We start from the raw sequence: 18662 nt of genomic DNA, 5'->3' as shown, positions 1-18662 counted from the left end.
TCCTCTTACTTTATATTCTACCTACAACGTTCCTAATGCGCAATCGCATGTCGATGTGTGAAATTACAAGTAATTTAAGTATGTCCTAGATATAAATAAGGTAAAATAATTGGATAAATAATCATGGTTATGTAAATAATTCAGTCTCATCAGCTTGTTTGAATAGACTGTACCTGTTTGTAGCAGAGCTGCATGTCAAAGCTGCAGCAGTTTGATCTTCCATCCTYAGCYTTGATGAAGTGATGATGAAGCCTTTGTTGTCTTYATCATCACTCGTCAYGGTCCAGATGGCGTCCCACCGCTCGTCTCCTCACCTGCAGGCTTGTGAAGTTAGAGACTTTTTACGCAGATCCTCTCAGTGATCACCTGCAGCACAAGTCAAGCTCAAACCGACACAGAATGAATAGAGTCTGGATTTTTAGACAGTTCATACAGCTTAGTTACAAGTTCATCAAGTAAATGTATTAAGTTCATTAAGTTGTCATGCTAAACAAGCGTAAATAAGGTAAGTTTGACAAACTTAATGTGATTACATGTTGCAGATTAGCCCTATTTTTTAAGTTGCAGCTCTATTGTGTTTTTTTCCATGTGAATACTTTACATATGTTTTAAGAGTGTGCACTCCTGATAAGTTGTACATCTTTAGGTTTTTGTTGCACTTTYTTTTCTGACTTGTTTTCTTTGCAGGCCTTGCACTGCCCTGTAATTGAATACACAGTTTGTTTTTAAAAATTGGACGGTTAAATTAAATGTGTCAAGACTAAAAAAGTCTACAAACCACATATGAGCAGTATGGGAAATGATTAAAAGAACAAACAATACAAAACACTCAGAGACGAGGTGCATCACGCAAATTAAAGCAAGTTCTTTGCAAAGTTTTCTRTCTGTTGACRTAATGCTGGTTAGTTTTCATGGCCTTTTATTAATTAATTAATTAGTCAGAATCCAGATGCTTAACAAGCAAAACATTTTTCTGGTAACAACTACCGAAATAAATCTAAAAACAAGTAAAAAAGCAACAGAAAACATCAATGGCCGAAGACTTTTGTACTTTATTCTTGTAATTTAGCTGTTAGTCACTCCAGACGTGTGATTATTATGCCATATGTGAAGTTTGGTTGTTTTCCTTCAGACGTTTCTTCCTGCTCCTGTAATGTATATCCAGCTGGTTGGGTCTGTGGGCAATCTGATCCTGTCCCTCAGATTAACCAGATTAGGCTGTGGAAGCCGCCATCTTTACCGCCCTCTGTCCGCCACTTTTCTGTTTTTCAGTCTCCACCGTTCTCCAAACCTCATGGTACATTCGGAGTTCTTCACAAAAGTATTGATTCGCCCAAAAATTTCTCAAGAACATTAATTCATTTCTTTTGGATTTTATGTCATCGACCAAACTAATTAGTTCTTWATTCTGACATAAAAGGACATTCATCAATTGTTTATGTGCTTTTAATTTGATATCTTTAAATAAAAMCCAGTACAACCAGTGACTTTTAGAAGTCCACTAATCGGTAACTAGTCAACCTGTGAGTAAATCCAGTTTTCATGCATCCTTAAAAAGTCTTAAATTTGTGTTTAAAGTATGTCCTTAAAATGTCTTAAGTTCTTTTTTTAATCTAGTTTGATCTTTAATATGTAAATCGCAGATCTGAATTTTTGTTGTGGTAGGATTATTTAATTGAGTCGCACACAGACTTGTAAATTTATCCCTTGTTCATCTCAGCTCACGTGTTGCCAACCGATACTATTTATTAGCATTTTTTATTTGTACATTTCTCTGTGTATCTTAAAGAAATTGTATTAAAAGTCTTAGATTTGAGTTGTTACATTTGATGATTTGCAAAGTAAAATGTGCAAAACATTCATCTTCTAGATCTGCAAATCTGTTGCAGATTAAAAAAAAATAATACTTGTAGTTTCAGTTGTAGTGAAAGGGGAGTTTCACAAACTATTGACCTTTATGAGCTGGATAGAAAATTCACAGTTGTAAAACTGAGTAACATTTGAGTAGAAATGTGCTGGCCTGTCACTTCAGATACCAATAAAATATAGAGGTTTTTAAATGTAGCAACATTTAATCAAGACTGAATAAATATAAAATACACTAAATGTAAAATAATGTMATTTTAAAACATTTTAATGAATTAGTCTGTCATGAATTGGTCCAAATAGTAGATTTTTCTTATTTTTTAAAAGTTTCCTCAGTACAGGTCAAAGAGAGTGATTAAAAAAAAGAGACAAAACATATATTTTTATTTTACATTATGAAACAGTTAAATACACTTTTARTTTATGTCATTTCATTACGCATTACAGACAGATTAGGAAATGTCAGGTAAAATGACAGAGACGAATGTCCCGCTAAGCCACGTCCGATCCGGCAGAATGAGCCACATGAACGTTATTAAGTGATTGAGATCGATTGGGGTCAGTTTTTAGGACCTCAGAGTCTGCTTCTAATTTCATCCTCCTTAATAATCAATCGAGAGTCACACCTTCGCTGKCGGAGAAGATCCTCCCAGAGACCACAGGCTCAGCTGCTGGAGCTGGCTGAGCGGGAAGCGATCCATCTTCATCCCGGGCTTTTCCTGATCTGCGGTGGGGGGCAGATGGTGCTTCCGCTGCCCGGCGGAAAGTGAATTGAGTTACCGCTGACCCGCAGGTCCCCCACTATGCTTCAAAAGTGATCAAAGTCACCAGGAGCTATTAGTTTCAGTCGCCATGTGGCAATTAGTCCGTCCCTTATTAGTGGCAGGGAGTTAACAGGGCAAAGCCCATCTGTTGGGATCTGAGGCGCGTTTACTGTCGTCCCCCTGCAGTTTGTCTCAATTTTAGATTATCACAAAGAGGATTATTATATAGCTGCTACGCTGGATGCTCAGCTAGATTTTATCACTGTTTACCGACTGAAATATTGAGGATAATTACACTGCAAAAACACAAACTCATCAGTTTYTAGTGCAAATATCTCAACATAACAAAACTGACTTAAAAATAAAATGTCAGCAAGATGTAGAAGCTTGTTTTAAGTAAATAATTCCTTAATATTGATTAAATTAACTCACTAATGAGACATTTTTCCTACAAGTCAAATAATCTGCCTGTGGATTTAGTACGTTTTCGTCAATATTAAGGACTAATTACTCAAAATAAGCTCTTATATTTAGTTACTCGTAAGTGTTTCAATAAGCAATAAATTAATCACACAATGAATTAAAACAAGCTCCTTAATTTCCATTCTGATTATTMATATTTTTTAAACTGTAATTTTGTTTACAGGGACATAATAATCCATTTTATTCATGGTTTTGGCTGAATGTGGTTTTTATTTCCATTTTAATTATTGTTTTTTTTTTGTTGCATTTTATTTTAGGTACTTAAAATATCTTCCAGTTCCAGTGTTAAGTGCTCTTTTCAAAATTAAAGTTTATCGTTGTACCATTATTAAAATACTTAAAAATTGTCTCCAGAAAACAATATTATTGGTTGTCGCAATAATGTCTGGGGCAATTTACCATCCAGTAAAATTTGTATTCATACTTGTAAGTTAGTTCAGTTTTATTTCTTGAGTACAGTATTTTCCGCACTATAAAGCGCACCTAAAAACCTTCAATTTCCTCAAAAGCCGACAGTGTGCCSTATAATCCAGTGCGCCTTATATATGGACCAATATTGAGCCACAACAGGTCTAGCAACTACGGTAAGCAGCCGCCGACTTCATTTTCCCCCATAGAAGAAGAAGTGCGCGATGCATGCTGGGATAGTTGTCAGAATGCTGGTTTGTAATCTATTAATAAAGTTTGACTGACCTATCTACCTACCGACTGTCTAGAATCAGGTTGTCTGCAGGTCATTTAGCATCATGTTCTCCACGAACATGCTGTGCACGAACGGAGGAGGGTGACCATCGCCCTTCGTCACCCTTCTCCGTGAGCCTTCCGGCCCAGTAGCAGAAGGCTCTCCTCACCGGCCGGAGTCGGACTGTTTTGTTGACATTCCCGTTAGTGCAGCTCCATCTAGTGGATGCATAACGTAACTCCAGCCTCTACTGTAGCGTCTATTCTATGCGCCTTATAATGCGGTGCGCCTTATATATGAAAAAAGTTTTAAAATAGGCCATTCATTGAAGGTGCGCCTTATAATCCGGTGCGCCTTGTAGTGCGGAAAATACTGTACTAAGAAATTAAACTACACTAAAAATACTTCATATGATTTTGTGTTTTTGCAGTGTAGCATCAGACAATTGGTTCAAATTACTTCTTTTTTGTTGACAGTCTGTTTAAATTATACTGATACGATCCTACAACTAAAAAAAAAAGCTTCAAAGTGAATTGCATGTTTTGCCTAAAATGAAAGCGGACATTATCTTGGTGGTTTTTAATCCTCAGTTTGTGGACGTCAGAGATTTGTCGTGACTTTCCAGAGGCAGTTTAATATTTCTCCAGAGATATTTTGTCGTCATGTTTGGCCATCTTGATCTCATAACGTGACAGATGCCGAAYAGGACGGCGTTGCTCACAGGCTCAAAATCTATGATTAATAACGGCACCGAAATTGCAGTCGTCCATCTGTTGTGAATCAGCTGCAGCAGTTTAGTCACAAAAGGAAAAACTGTGACTTCTCTCTTATTATTTTCTAATACGACTGAACATTTCAAGGCTTACTGTAAATATGTAGAAACCTCAGCTGATTACTTGAGTTTTTCCAGTTTTTGAATCGGTCAGTAAAATTGCTTCTGCTCATAAAAAGTTGAGATGTGTTTGGATTTTGGGTGGCATGGGTGGCTGTATCTGGTGAGTCAGAGCCATTTGTTTGCTCTCCCACTCGGGACGGAGGAGGGTGGGAGGGTTGGAGTGGACATTGAAAAGAGACGCTCACTCAGAGAAGATCCCAGTTGGACAGGAGCTGGCGTAGAGCGTCCTCCTCTCACAGACAGGACGCAGAAACTGGACGGTAAACAGAGCTTTAAGAATCAGCTGGTCAGGAGAAGTCTGGATGGACGGCACMAACACGCTGGATGGGACTAACTGGTCATGATTCTCACACAAGGTAACTAACTTAGACTGGAGGCTTAAACAGTAATTACCTATTGAGGCGACAGTCGTTTGAAGATAAAAGCTTTTATGTCTTAATTATGTGTTGGCGCTGTCTCTAAGTCCATATGGTGCTGTCAGATTACTTTATTATCTCACAAAATTTGGTAAACATGATGACCAAGTGGAGTGTTCTAAGTTTAGACACAAAMTAATCAGGTGATTTACTGGCCAATTTAGTTTTTTACTGACTCTGACTGTAATTATGCTACAAAAAAGATACWAAATGAGATGTTTTTATTAATGATGYAGTAGTTGTGTATTCAACAAAATGAAGGAATTAAGACATTAAGATGTATTTCACCAACCATTATCTATTTTCCTGGGGGGAAAAAATGGRTGTTATTTATTTTTAATTTTATTTCCTTTATTTAACCAGGTAAGCCCCCATTGAGATCCAGATCTCATTGTAAAGAGGGACCTGTTGGTTGGTGCTTTTATAGACTGAAAATGCTGGATGTTTTTACTTTTAACAAATAGGTAAAATATTGCTGATCAAAGGTAAAATTGGCCGATTACACAATTACAATTACACAATTGATTGGTGAAGCTCTACTTATGTCCTGCAGTTATAAATATTACATGCACCAAATATTTACATTTTAAAAAGACATAACATTTTTTATTGTCTGGCATTAAATCTGATTAAGTTTTACCTGATGAAAGTTAAATAGGATGACTGAATTTAACAGGTCGATCTCTGTAAGAAAGGGACATGGTGTTATAATAATGTTTGATGTTGATACTATTATAGTTTCGGACTCTTCTCTGGTTCTGTTGGATCCATGTGATGGTGCCACCTGCTGCTGGTTGAAGGCATCGTCTTTGGTTACAGTGTTTAGGAATGCTGCTGGTGTAACTGGCTGAGACGTGGTGTATTTACCATCTGTCCCATCATGTCAGATCTTTAACTGGCCCCTTACCACCAGTAGCTAAGCACTGTGTAGGTAACTCAGCTGTGGCCGCATTGGTTTCAACAATTCAGGGTTTTGATCCCAAACTTTTACAACCATATTGCGTCACAGGAAAACTTTATAGATAATAACAGATTTTCAATTAATTATCGATTAATGGTTTATTAGATTAAAATGAAATCAGATCGATTAAATGAGAACGTCCGCTTGGACCTTCTTTTAGTGTTGTAGTTTGGACGCCATCCAGGAGAGGGCGCCGCTGGGCATCCGTAAGCACAGCCGTTGGTGCGTCAACAAAGATGGCGGATAACAGGAAAGATAAACGGTCAAAATAGAGTCCGGTATGGGGTGCAAGATGTTCTTTATGCGGTTCGTTTYGAAATATAAATTTAACATTAAAGTTTCAWGTTAGCAGCGCTCATTCAGCCGAGCTGCGTGACGGCCTAAAATGAAAGATGTGCCGTGAAGGCGAGGATGTGACAAGAAAAGCGGAGAGTAGCAAAGAAAAAATGTGACACGATGGAAAAAAACAACATGATTTTGAGGGCTGTTGTGAGTTAATTCACTTCACGAAGCAAAGTGATAGGGTGTGGGAGTCGGTTGGACCCCATTTGTAAACACAAGGGTTAACATTCTTTCTGCTTAACATATTTTAATATTTTATTTTTAAGCAACCTAAGAGGTTATAACATGTTTGATTTTATATAAAATCTTTTTTTTTAATTCAGCATATGAAAAACGTAGCCCCTCGTGTTTTGGGAAGGTGATCGATCGTCCATCTTGATTTTTAGGAAAGTCATCGCTCATCAAGTTATCCTTAGTCGACTAGATCAATCAAATCTAGAGCGATAAATTATATCCCATATTAATATCTCTGAATAGAGCCTTCTAAACTTGTTAGTTCCCAGCAGCAGCAGTCACCAGCGTGCCAAAAAGAGCTCATTGTAAACAAATCCATTGATTAGAGTAGTAATCTGCAGTTGACCAGTGGTCATGTGTTTGGGTACACCAGCTTTTTGGCTTCTTGGGGGCTGTGTGCTCTCATAAAGCAGCTTTGTGCCGTACGAACTTGAGCCACAAGTACCAGCTGGCAAGCTGTTACGCAATCACAACAAAAACGTAAAGTAAAAGCTGCGCATGGACACAGTGTCACACCCACGCTTCGCTTGCAGCCCCGGGCGCTTCATTCTGACTCCACCGGTCCCACACACAAGCACGCAGTAACACCCTCCTCCAGATTGAACGCGATGCAGTACGAGGACAAGATGGTTGCAATACGAGGCAGAGGGAGATTAGAACTGTCCCGGATTGACAGGCGGGYTTATGTCAATGACCTCGTTTTGCTGCTTGCTTGTCACAGATGTGCTGGTCCTGATGCAGAGGCTGCAAGATGTCAGGCCGAGGAGGGCGTGAACCCGGCGGAGGTTCCTCTAAAATTATCTGGATGTTGTGTTCTTGTGAGATTTCCTTACTTGTGTTCAAACTGACAGCAGGAGGTCTCGGTTAGTCAGCATGGAAAAATGCTCGTGCTGGGTTTGTGACGTAACGTCTCCTGCTTGGTGCCTTCGTAAATTACACGGTTGAAAGCGGAGGGAGTGACATGTGACTGCGGTGAGAAACTGTTATTACTTACAGAGTTTCTTTGTTTGGCTCTGTTTTAGCAACTGGAAGCAAAGCTTAATCTTTAAGAGTGTTAATTTGTTCCAGCTTGAACAAATACAATGCCCTGTTAAGGTATTCTTACTCACTGATATTTTAGTGTTGATCAACTACCAACTTTAAAATTTATGGGGATTGGTTCTAAAAAAAAAAAAAATCAATAAATGACAGACAAATGCAGCACGTTTGTCTGATTTGTTGTTGCCTTTATTAGAGTGTCAAGAAGCAGCACCATATACAGGCCAGGCAAAACCCAAGACTTAGACCTAAACCTTCGGAGCCACATAAAGTCAGTTACAAAGTCGGCCTTCTAGATCCTGAAGAACATTTCCAGGATTAAAGAACTATTGTTCCACCAAGATCTAGAGGAACTCATTCATGCGCCTCTATTCTGGAACAAATGTCCAGAAAACTGCAAACATGCTGAAACACTGAGTTCCTTTAATCGAGGCCACAAAACATTGTTTAGATCTTCCTTCAATTAACAAGTGGAAAATCATTAAGTGTTTAAACCGGTGATCATCTTCTCTTACATTGCCACTGCATTTTAATTTCTTTGATTTTGCTTGTTTTATTTTCCTTCTCATCATGTGAAAGTCTTTGAATTATTTTATTCCTAAAATGCACTATAGAAATAAAATAGCCCAGTCCAATGAGAATAAAATTTAACTGTTTGGCCAACACAAAACAATTTGTGTGATAGTAAACTAAAATTACACTCTGAACAGAACGTATCAGCTGTGAAATATGGTGGTGGCTGTATGATACTTTGGGGTTGCCTTTCAGATTTGTCAGCTGATTTGCAAAACTATTTGGAGTCATAAATGCAAGCAACCATTTTAATGTAATTTTATATTTGTCTATTCCGTAAAATTCAAGATGTGGAACCAATAAATCAGTTAAATATATGATAAATTAAAACAAGTTCAGTCATTTCCATTTGTATGATTTATTGTTTCTCTCTTTTCTGTCTCTTTCTACCAAAGCTGGTCTTCAGTCTGGGGCTTTGGCCTCAACTAGCCATTTTTTTGAAGGACAATTTTGCTTATAGAGACTTTATAGCTCATTTGATTTGTTGTTTCTGTTGTTTTGTTTATTTATTTTGGATATTTAAAATGTCTTCCAGTTCCTGTGTTTAATGTTTGTTATAAATTAAGGTTTATTGATCTTTGAGAATGTGTTCATCATCATTAGATTACTTGAAAATGGTTTCAAAACATTATCGTTTATCGCAATAATTTCTGGGACAATTGATCGGTTTTGCAAAACTCTGTGTAGCAGAAACATAATTTTATTACTGTTTTTGTTTCTCCAAAGAAGAAAGTAACTGGAGAACTCATAAATATAAGACTTGTCAAGCGTTAAAAACTTTGCTTCTTGCATTTCAGTACTTGAAGCAACATTAGACGTTGAATGAAACACCTGATCAGGTTTCTGCTTTGGTTGTAAATCAGTTTTAAGACCGTCTCTGTCTCCACAGGAAGATCTGCGTGCACTGCAAGTGTGTGCGGGAGGAGCATGTGGTGCGGTCGGTGCCAGGGCAGCTGGAAAAGATGATGACTAAGCTGGTGTCGGACTTCCAGAGGCACTCCATCTCCGACGACGACTCGGGATGCGCCTCCGAGGAGTACGCTTGGGTCCCACCTGGGCTCAAGCCCGAACAGGTCAGAGACAGGATATAAATTAAACTCAGATGCTCTCCTTCACCTGGACGTGTTCGTACACAGACCCAAATGATTTGATAGGCAGTAATTTCATAAACTGCTTTGTAAGTGGGTAAATTTCTGCCCGTAGTCTCTCATTTCTGCCTCTGTGAACAAACTTGTCTCCGGATTCAGGTGTACCAGTATTTCAGCTGCTTGCCAGAAGACAGGGTGCCTTATGTGAACAGTCCGGGGGAAAGATACAGAATCAAACAGCTGCTGCACCAGCTTCCGGCTCACGACAGCGAGGTAACGGGCTTCAGTAGAGGCAGAGAGACTCACCTGGTCAGGAGAGAGAGACACTCACCTGGTCAGGAGAGACTCACCTGGTCAGAGAGAGACTCACCTGGTCAGAGAGAGACTCACCTGGTCAGGAGAGACACTCACCTGGTCAGAGAGAGAGACTCACCTGGTCAGAGAGAGAGACTCACCTGGTCAGAGAGAGAGACTCACCTGGTCAGAGAGAGAGACTCACCTGGTCAGCTCTGGAACACACACAGTTACAGAAGCAGCTTCAAAACTGGAGCAGAATTTAGGAAAAGACTGAAAAAACACTTTACTGGTTGGGAGATGTGGAAAATATACAAACTAAATCCATTTGTTTTCCATTCATCCTTTCTTTCTCTGCTTTTTTTATCTGATTGTATTTTTGAAATATCAGTAATCAGTGACACTTTGAAAGGACTAAAAAAGTTTCTGAGTCTGAGAAGCTGCTGTGTTTTTACATAAAATGTCTCCTAAATCTGTAAATTTCTACCAGTAATCTCTGTTTTCTCGCAGCCTCAGTACTGCAACTCCTTGAATGATGAGGAGAAGAAAGAGCTCCGTACGTTCAGCCAGCAGAGAAAACGAGATAACCTGGGCAGAGGCGTCGTCAGACCTTTTCCTGTTACCATGACCGGAGCCATCTGCCAGCAGGTGCACAACACTTACAGCATCATGATCATATTTCATGATTAGAGCTATACAACGCTCAGGTTTTCCTTCTCCAGCATTAATGCACAGATGTGAAAGCTTATTAAAACGTATCAGCGCGTCAGGCTGACGCTAAGCGTAGCTGCATGTATGTGCAGGTAACGCTTGGAGGCTGCAGCACACAGAGTTACTGATCACAGAGCTGCAGAAGCAAATTACTGAGTCCTCTCCATTTGCTGAAGGATACACCACCTCACTTCCTTCCCTCTGCGCCACACCCGACCCAACCTCATCTGTTTTTCCAGTGTGGCAGACAGATCAGCGGCGGAGACATAGCTGTGTTTGCCAGCCGGGCGGGTCACGGCAGCTGCTGGCACCCCCAGTGTTTCCAGTGCTCGTCCTGCAGCGAGCTGCTGGTCGACCTCATCTACTTCTTCCAGGACGGGCAGATCTACTGCGGCCGGCACCACGCCGAGAGGCAGAAGCCCCGCTGCCAGGCCTGCGATGAGGTGGGCGGTTATCCTTTATCCAAGAAATGCTTCTCATGATTACGGCTAACGATCATTTTAGTGATCGATTAATCGATTTTTTCCCCTAATGATTAATTGGGAAAAAATATAGCAGATTCTACATATTTTTTATTTAACTGCTTAAGCTTAAGGTAACTTTTTATACAATATTAATTGATTATCTCAATAATTGATTAATCACAATTAATCTGATTAATCGTTTCAGCTCTAGTCAAATTTATTGTTGTCTTGATAAATTTCAGTTAATGTATAAGAAAAACTGACTGAAATGTTTTCATTCCACGATATCGATAAACATCAGTACATTTCAACATATGATTAAATAAAGTTTCTATAATTAGTTTAGTGACATAAATTAAATCACATTTGTTGATGCAACTGATATCCTACAGACGTTGATGTCAAATAGAAAAGTTTTTAAAATCAGTATTTATGTTTGTGCCACACAGGATTGTTTCAGTGTAATTATATCTAATATTTCAAATGACTCAATCAATCATGTATTGATCTGTGGAGTTGATGTAAAGATTGGCTTATATTTTATACGTTAATGTGTAAAATACAGGATTTTATTTTGTTGCTTTAGTGTTTTGATCTCTGACCAGTCAGGTGTAATTCTAAAAAAATATAATTCTGTTATATTTTAGTTTATCTTGTCTCTGCTGTAGAATGTAGAATACCATCTTAACGTATTATTAATAAATTATATAATGGAATAGTGACTTTGTTTTTTTTATCTCCAAAGTCCTGGAAAAGTTTGAAAATGTACCTTAAAAATCCTTGAAAAGTGCTTGAATTTTCCCCGCCTCCATTTGATCATAAACATAATTCACCAACCTAATCTCTGTTCATTTATTCAATCTATTTAAAGGTTTATGTCAGTCTCTTTTGCCTGGCCGCTCGCTGTGATTTAAGAGATTAGTTTGCTGAAGGATCTGACCCACAGCGGCTCTGCGGGCTGAGCTCAACCAGAGGGCACTGGGTTGCAATCCACTTCCTGTTTCTGTTTACCCAAACTGTCAGTGTGTGTTTGTTTACGTACCTGTTTGACCCTTTATTCCAGATTATTCTAGCAGACGAATGCACGGAGGCAGAAGGAAGGTACTGGCACATGAAGCACTTCTGCTGCTTTGAGTGCGAGGCGGCGCTGGGCGGTCAGCGCTACATCATGAGGGAGAGCCGACCGTACTGCTGCTCCTGCTACGAATCCCTGTACGCAGAATACTGCGACACCTGCGGAGAGTCAATAGGTACAGTGCAGTTCTACTCAGTTCAATTCAGAAATACAGTAATGCTTTATGTGCCGGGGCGTCATAAGACTGACATGAAGGAGTCTTATGACTGTCTATGACTGTTCAGTAAAGAATGACACACCTAAAGTCAGGTTGCTGTACTCCAATTAACAATTAATTGACTAAATTAGTTTCAATGATGGATTAATCCAATTAATCGTTTCAGCCCTAAAACATGTTATTTTTCAGAAAATTTCATATTTTAGTCTTTTTACTCCAATTAATGATTGATTACTAGGGACAGGGGTGCGGGTGCCGCCCCCCCGCCTGGTTGAAAAGGGGTGCAGGTTTTAATGTTTTTATCTTTTTTTTTGTTTTTTACTGTTTATTCAATGTTACATGACTCTGTTTCTGTTTTTAATGTTGTAAAGCACTTTGAAATGCCTTGCTGCTGAAATGTAATATACAGATAAAATTTGATGTGATTGATTATTAAATTAGTTGATTTTTTCAAAACTGATTAATCGTGATTAATTACGATTAATCGTTCCAACCCTAGCCTCCTGTAATGTCTAAAACTGATTTATTTTTCATTTTTAAGGAGAATACTCATCAATGCAGCAGATAATCACCTGAAAGTCTCTCCCTCAGGTATCGATCAAGGCCAGATGACGTACGAGGGTCAGCACTGGCACGCGGTGGAGTCGTGTTTCTGCTGCGCGCGCTGCACGCTGCCTCTGCTCGGCCGGCCCTTCCTCCCACGCGGGGGCCTCATCTTCTGCTCCAGGTCCTGCTCCCTGGGCGACGACCCCAACAACTCGGACTCCTGCGACTCGGCGCTGCAGAGCAGGTCTCCCCATCACGGCAGGCAGTGGGGGACGCCGGAGAGGGTGCCCTGCGGCTCCCCTCTGCAGCCACTAGAGGGCGTCAAACAATCTCCTGCACAGGACTGCATTCACACTGCAGTGGAGAGTAGAGGTGAAAATGACTGATTAGGCATTGAAATGTGAGAAAAGTAGCTGTTTTTGTTAAATATTCATGTGATTTGCTTCCTTCAGGGCTTCACTGCAGCGCTCCAGTTCAGAATGGGGTTCCTCCACACACCGGCCATCCTCCTCCACGAGGCTCCTACTCGCCTCTGCCTCACATTCACCTGGGAAACGGCTGGCCAAGCGACGTTCCACACTACAGTCTGCTGCCAGGGGACAGCAGCGTCAAACCGCCAGCCACCGGTGTCCAGTTGCAGGAGGAGCTGAATGGAAATACTGGACTAACTGGTCGTAATTCAAGAGGAACCTCCACCAACAAAGACTGCAGGAACTGGGTGGAAAAGACAAATCAGGCAATGCAAGGTAACAGAAACCCCTGTGGGGAGCCTGAGGAGGGATCTGGCCTCTTCTGAGGGACAGAGTTTAGGTTCAGAAAGTCTGGCTCAGTGTTTCAGAAAAAAGACATGAGGGGAAGCCAACAGGTCAGGAAATCCACCTCTGGCTTTGGAGTGGCCTAGCCAAAGTCCAGTCGTGACTCTAATTGAGGTGATGTGGCATGACCTCAAACAGGCTGCTCATACTTAAAATGCCTCTGGAATAAACAAAATTTTAGTTTTAACCTCAACTATATCAGGTTAAAACACTGAACGACTTCCTGTTTTAAATAAAGCAACGTGGCGTCTCTTTGCTTTAGTTTGGTCTCTGATAAGAACGTCACAATTAGCAATAAATCAATTAATCGCACGATAAACTAAAATGATGAGAAACACTCGCCTTTAATATTATTGAAAAGCCGTAACTTTTAGAGACAAGGCAAATATTTAAACTCAGTGTGAAAATATTTAAATCAGTGTGAAAATATTTAAATCAGTGTGAAAATATTTAAACTCAGTGTGAAAATATTTAAATCAGTGTGAAATGGTTAGTTTTGGCTACCCGACACGTTTTCCCGTCTGATCTGAATGATTATTGTTTTTTAAAGTGCAGTTTTGTTTAGAGAAACTTGTTTGTGTTGTTTTATTTTTATATTTAAAATGTTTCCAGTTCTAGAGTTAAATGTTCTTTTGAAAGAATTTTTAAATCTCTGGTGTTCTCACATTAGTATAAAATTATTTTTATATTACCATAATAATAATATAACTATCAAAATTACTATAATTGTTATTACTAACATAATTATTATCTTATAATAATTATTAGTAATAATAACTTATTAGTACTGATAATAGTTATCGTTAATTTTCATAACATTGTCATTTTGAAAATTGCCTCAAATTGACAATATTCATCATTGATCTCAATCATTTCCTGTTCTTGTCGCCACATCAGGCCTCTTCTCTGATTATTCCCTCTTTTCTCCTCAGACACGCCGCCGCCATCATCAGACAGCTCCCCCGTCCTCCCACCTCCTCTGCCCCTTAAGTCCCGGGACCTGATGCCGCGGGACTCGTCCCCTCAGTCCCCGTCCCATCTGTCCCCGTCCCATCGGAAGGACCAGCCCCCCGAGTCGCCTCCTCCGCTGACACGCAGCGGCCAGGCCAGAGTCAGCTTCAGGGAGCCGATCAGCAGCAGCTACTCTGTAGAGGAAGACGACGACGACGATGAGGAGGAGGAAGAGGAGGAGAGGCTTCATGTCAGCGTGGAAACCAAGCAGACTGAGGATGACGATGGTGAGGTGGGGGGTTTTGGAAGCAGGCTGCACCTTCAGAGAGGCATCCCACCACAGATGGATCTACTGGGTAAGCAGAGTCCCTGGTGGTTCTGTGTTGGCCGAGGTGGGCTGGAGGTTTGCTAAAAATAAAACATTTAACTTTTCATGTTTGGTCCGATCACAACTCCAAGTATTTTATTAAGATTAAGATTTATTGGGATTAATTAAAGTTGAAAGTATTGAGCTCGTTTTAATTTATCAAGCGATTAATTTATTTAATTTCCTTTTTTGCCCCGTTCAGACGGCTCCTCATATCATCGTCATCACCTGAAGCGCGGTTGGGGCCGCTCCCGTACGTCCTCCGACCCCGTCCTCCCTCCGGGTTTGGAGCGGCGCCGGTCCGACAGACCCCGACTCGACACTCTGGACTTAAGGGCTGAGAGCCGGAGAGACGCACGCAGCTCCTGCGGCTCCCTGAGCCTCCAGCAGGGACCCCACAAACACGAGGACTGCTGCTCCACCTGCTCCTCCTCCTCCGAGTCCGAGGAGGAAGGCTTCTTTCTGGGGCAGCGGATCCCTCTGCCACCGCAGCTCCGGCAGCCCGACAACGGCCCGGCCAGGCGGCCCGAGGAGGTTCTGGAGGTGCAGAGAGACTGCGGCCTGAGAGGCAGCATCCGGCGAAGACGAGCTCAGAGCGCCAAGGAGAAAGATAAAAACTGTGCTGTGTCCTGAAGTAAAAGCTACTGACCATTCGTCCTCCTTCGCTGCAAAAACACAAAATACTACCAAGGATTTCTGGTCCAGTTTCTAACGCAGATGTCTGAGTAAACTTCAAATAAGACAAAACTAACTTACAAGTAGCTTTTCAGCAAAATACAGGAGCTTGATTTAATCAATAATTCACCGATCCAATTTTTTCTCTTCTGATATCAATACAGATATGTGAAGTTTATCGATTGATACAGAAAAACAGGACTGAATTGACTTACAACGGGTTTTCCATATTCCATATGTTTTCACACCTGATAGTCTGGTTGGTTCGTTTTGATTATGGACCAAAACTGCAACATTTGTTACATTTCCAGCTGCTGTGGTTTGATTGTGTCAAAAAAACCAAMCCCTTTGAAAAATCCGTTCCCCTCCTCGCCTGTGGGGGCGCTGCAACAGGAACTCCTGAAGGAAACAACACAAAAACCTCTGAAGAAGACGCAGTGTAACTTCCTTTCTAAACAAAGATCTGATGCTACAATCTGAGTAGCATCAGATGTTAGCGGCTGTAGAATTTCCGTTTGATATTTTGTAAAAGACCATAAGTAATTTCTCCCACTGGCATTAGACTTAATTTATTTTGATTATATTACCCAGAATCCCCTGTGCTGTCGTCTGCTTCCTGCTTGCATTCATAAAGCAACTGGGATAAAAACCAACGTAAAATAAACAATTAAGAAACTGAAACAGACTAAAACTGTAGGTTGACGACTTTGGTCAAACATGTCAAAACAAACTGCAACAAACCTTTAAAATGGTTCAGGAAGTGCAGTTAATAATTCTAAATATAATGTAAAATAAATAATATTGCATAGAATTAGACTGAATAGATCTGCATTAGTAGACACAATATCCAATCGAGATTTTTTTACTTCAACATCGGGACCGGTGCAGATATTGAAGTAGATCGGTCAACATTAAGAAATGATTGACTTAAAAAAAACTCCTGTATCTTGCTGAAAATTGTTTGAGTAGTTTTGTCTCATTTCCAGTGTAAGAAGATATTTGCTCTAGAAACTGGACCTAAAATAGTTTTTTGTGACTTTGCAGAGTGGTTTCTGAGGGTGACGCGTCAAACCACAGCCTGTCTGCCAACACAGTGAGGGAAACACATGATACCTCAGAACGAGGCTCCACCGAACCTCCTGCTTCTGCTGCTGGTCTCTGACGTTACACTGCAAAAACACAACAACCTACCAGGTAATTCAGGTGAACTTTCTACTGCAAATATCTTAGTACACTAGAAATAAGTTTAAGTAACTTAGAAGTAAACTTTCAGCAAGAAATAGGAGTTTGTTTTATGTAAATAATTCCTTAAAATTGATTTTCACTGACAAAACATTTTCCTGTTATAAGTGAAATAATCTGCCAGTAGAACTAGAACTTTTTCATCAATTTTAAGGAATTACTGACTTTAAAAAAATCTCCTATTTTTGCTAAAAAGTTACTTTTAAGTCAGTTTTGTCTTATACTAAGATGTGTACTAAGATATTTACAATAGAAACTGCATCAAAAATACTTGGTAAGATTTTGTGTTTTTGCAGTGTATGCAAAGCCTTTAAATAAATTAATCTTTTATTGAAGATGCATCACTTTAAATGAGAATATTTAGGTAAAAACAAACAGTTTCAGTTAATAGTCAGTTTTGGAAAAAAATCTGTTAAGAAAATTATTTTGAATTTGTGTTTAACCCTCTTGGCCAACAGGATAAACATATTTGGCGATTCCTCTTCGTGGGATGATGTTTGTACATTTCTGTAGAGATACAGGTCTTTAAAATCAGGTTTTACTGACTCAAATTTAAGACTTGTTAAGACCATTATTACTGACATTTAAGGGATTGTTTGGGGATGCTAAAAACAGGTCAGGTTTCTAAACCAAATTCTTCTGTTTTTCGAGTTAGATTCGACACTACTGCAGTGAAAGGTGAATTTATTTTAAGGCTTTTGCTGCATCTTTACCAGTCGGTGGGGAAACGTGAATGAAACMTGTGGGTGGTGAATGTGAAGTGACCATTTGTTATAAAGACAGACCACAGTGACGCATTACTGCTCTTTAAAGTTACATAAACCACTTTCACCTCCGTTTTTAACAAATATGGGCAGGCTAAATTTCCCCACCTCTTTTAAAACACACAAAATTGAACAAACACAAAGTTATTTAACTGAATATTACAATTCTGATTGTACAGATAGAAAATTACCTGTTTATAATTTCAGTATAGTTTTCCCATAATGCTGTCTGTTTATTTTCAGCATTTCGTTGCACTTTCTGCTGGGCATTTTTACTGCTAAGGCCACAAACTAACATTGAGATCATGATTGAGGTTTGATTATAAATGAGGCCTTTCCTTAGCTGTGTGTTCAGGTTTTATGCTGCACACAGAGTAACTCAGCTAAGGGAAAAAAGACTTAATCACCCTACTGAGATGTTTCCTGCATTTTAAATACCACTGCATCTGGCAAAATGTCAAAAGGCTGCACATTTTTTAAAGAAATATCTCAAAATGTGCTGTCTGTAGACATACATAAATAATTTTTTCCTGATAATGCTTTGGATGTTTAAAAACGCCTCAGTGGGGATGTGCAGTTTGGATTCTCACCCACATGCTTACATATAAATATTTTACCTGCTGTGCCAACATCATCTTACACTCTGAGCTACAAACTAAACTAAAATTCCCTTCAAGAACCTTTAAAAAAAAAGTCTCTCGTCTTTGGTGAAAGTTTATTTATTTTTATATGTGCTGTGTAGATCACTGTTCATTGTATAAAGTGAAGTGAAAGATACGTCAACACTCGGATGTTTTTCTCTGTGATTAAATTTGACAAAAAGTTTTTGTGTTAATGTGTTTTTTTATACTTGTAATTGAAGAGTCCCAACACTGCAYGCATATAAGTAAAATAAAACATTTTAGCTKCAAATATGTGTACATAATGTTCCTTTTTATTACTTTTTCTCTGCATGCTGTGATCGCTTCAAACCGAAGACAAATTGCTGTTCACACCGTCTTGATTCTGATTTATTTTTTACATTTTGTCACGATACATTAATCAAAGTAGTGCACAACTGTGGAGTGGAGGGAACATTTTACATGGATAAATAAAACTTGTTTATGGTGGCAAATGTTTCATTGTAATTTGAAAAAGGCAGCTTATGGTTTTGATAAATATCTACTAAAAAAGTGTTCTCATGTTTAAAGAACCATAAT

The 18662-nt window shown here is 39.5% G+C and overlaps 1 protein-coding gene across 6 annotated transcripts in view; it reads left to right on the top strand.

Moving 5' to 3' along the window:
• prickle3 (prickle homolog 3) overlaps positions 1-16801 on the top strand; it is a 28228-nt gene extending 11427 nt beyond the window's left edge. For 3 of the 6 annotated variants that reach the window (XM_008414369.2, XM_008414368.2, XM_008414372.2), the window contains 9 exons: positions 9144-9327; positions 9502-9615; positions 10147-10284; positions 10587-10790; positions 11875-12061; positions 12695-13021; positions 13102-13395; positions 14397-14771; positions 14985-16801. In XM_008414369.2, coding sequence (XP_008412591.1) covers positions 9144-9327; positions 9502-9615; positions 10147-10284; positions 10587-10790; positions 11875-12061; positions 12695-13021; positions 13102-13395; positions 14397-14771; positions 14985-15415 — 2254 coding nt within the window. In that variant the 3' untranslated portion in view covers positions 15416-16801. Of the gene's footprint in view, positions 1-4165; positions 5047-6323; positions 6346-6692; positions 7616-9143; positions 9328-9501; positions 9616-10146; positions 10285-10586; positions 10791-11874; positions 12062-12694; positions 13022-13101; positions 13396-14396; positions 14772-14984 lie in introns of those variants that run through there. The other 3 variants (XM_008414370.2, XM_008414373.2, XM_017306003.1) reach the window with 3 other exon arrangements.
• Positions 16802-18662: the final 1861 nt, after the last annotated feature.

This window comes from Poecilia reticulata, linkage group LG7 (genome assembly GCF_000633615.1).
Source record: "Poecilia reticulata strain Guanapo linkage group LG7, Guppy_female_1.0+MT, whole genome shotgun sequence".
In the NCBI taxonomy this organism is placed as follows: Eukaryota; Metazoa; Chordata; class Actinopteri; order Cyprinodontiformes; family Poeciliidae; genus Poecilia; species Poecilia reticulata.
This window is presented reverse-complemented; position numbering and strand designations above follow the sequence as displayed.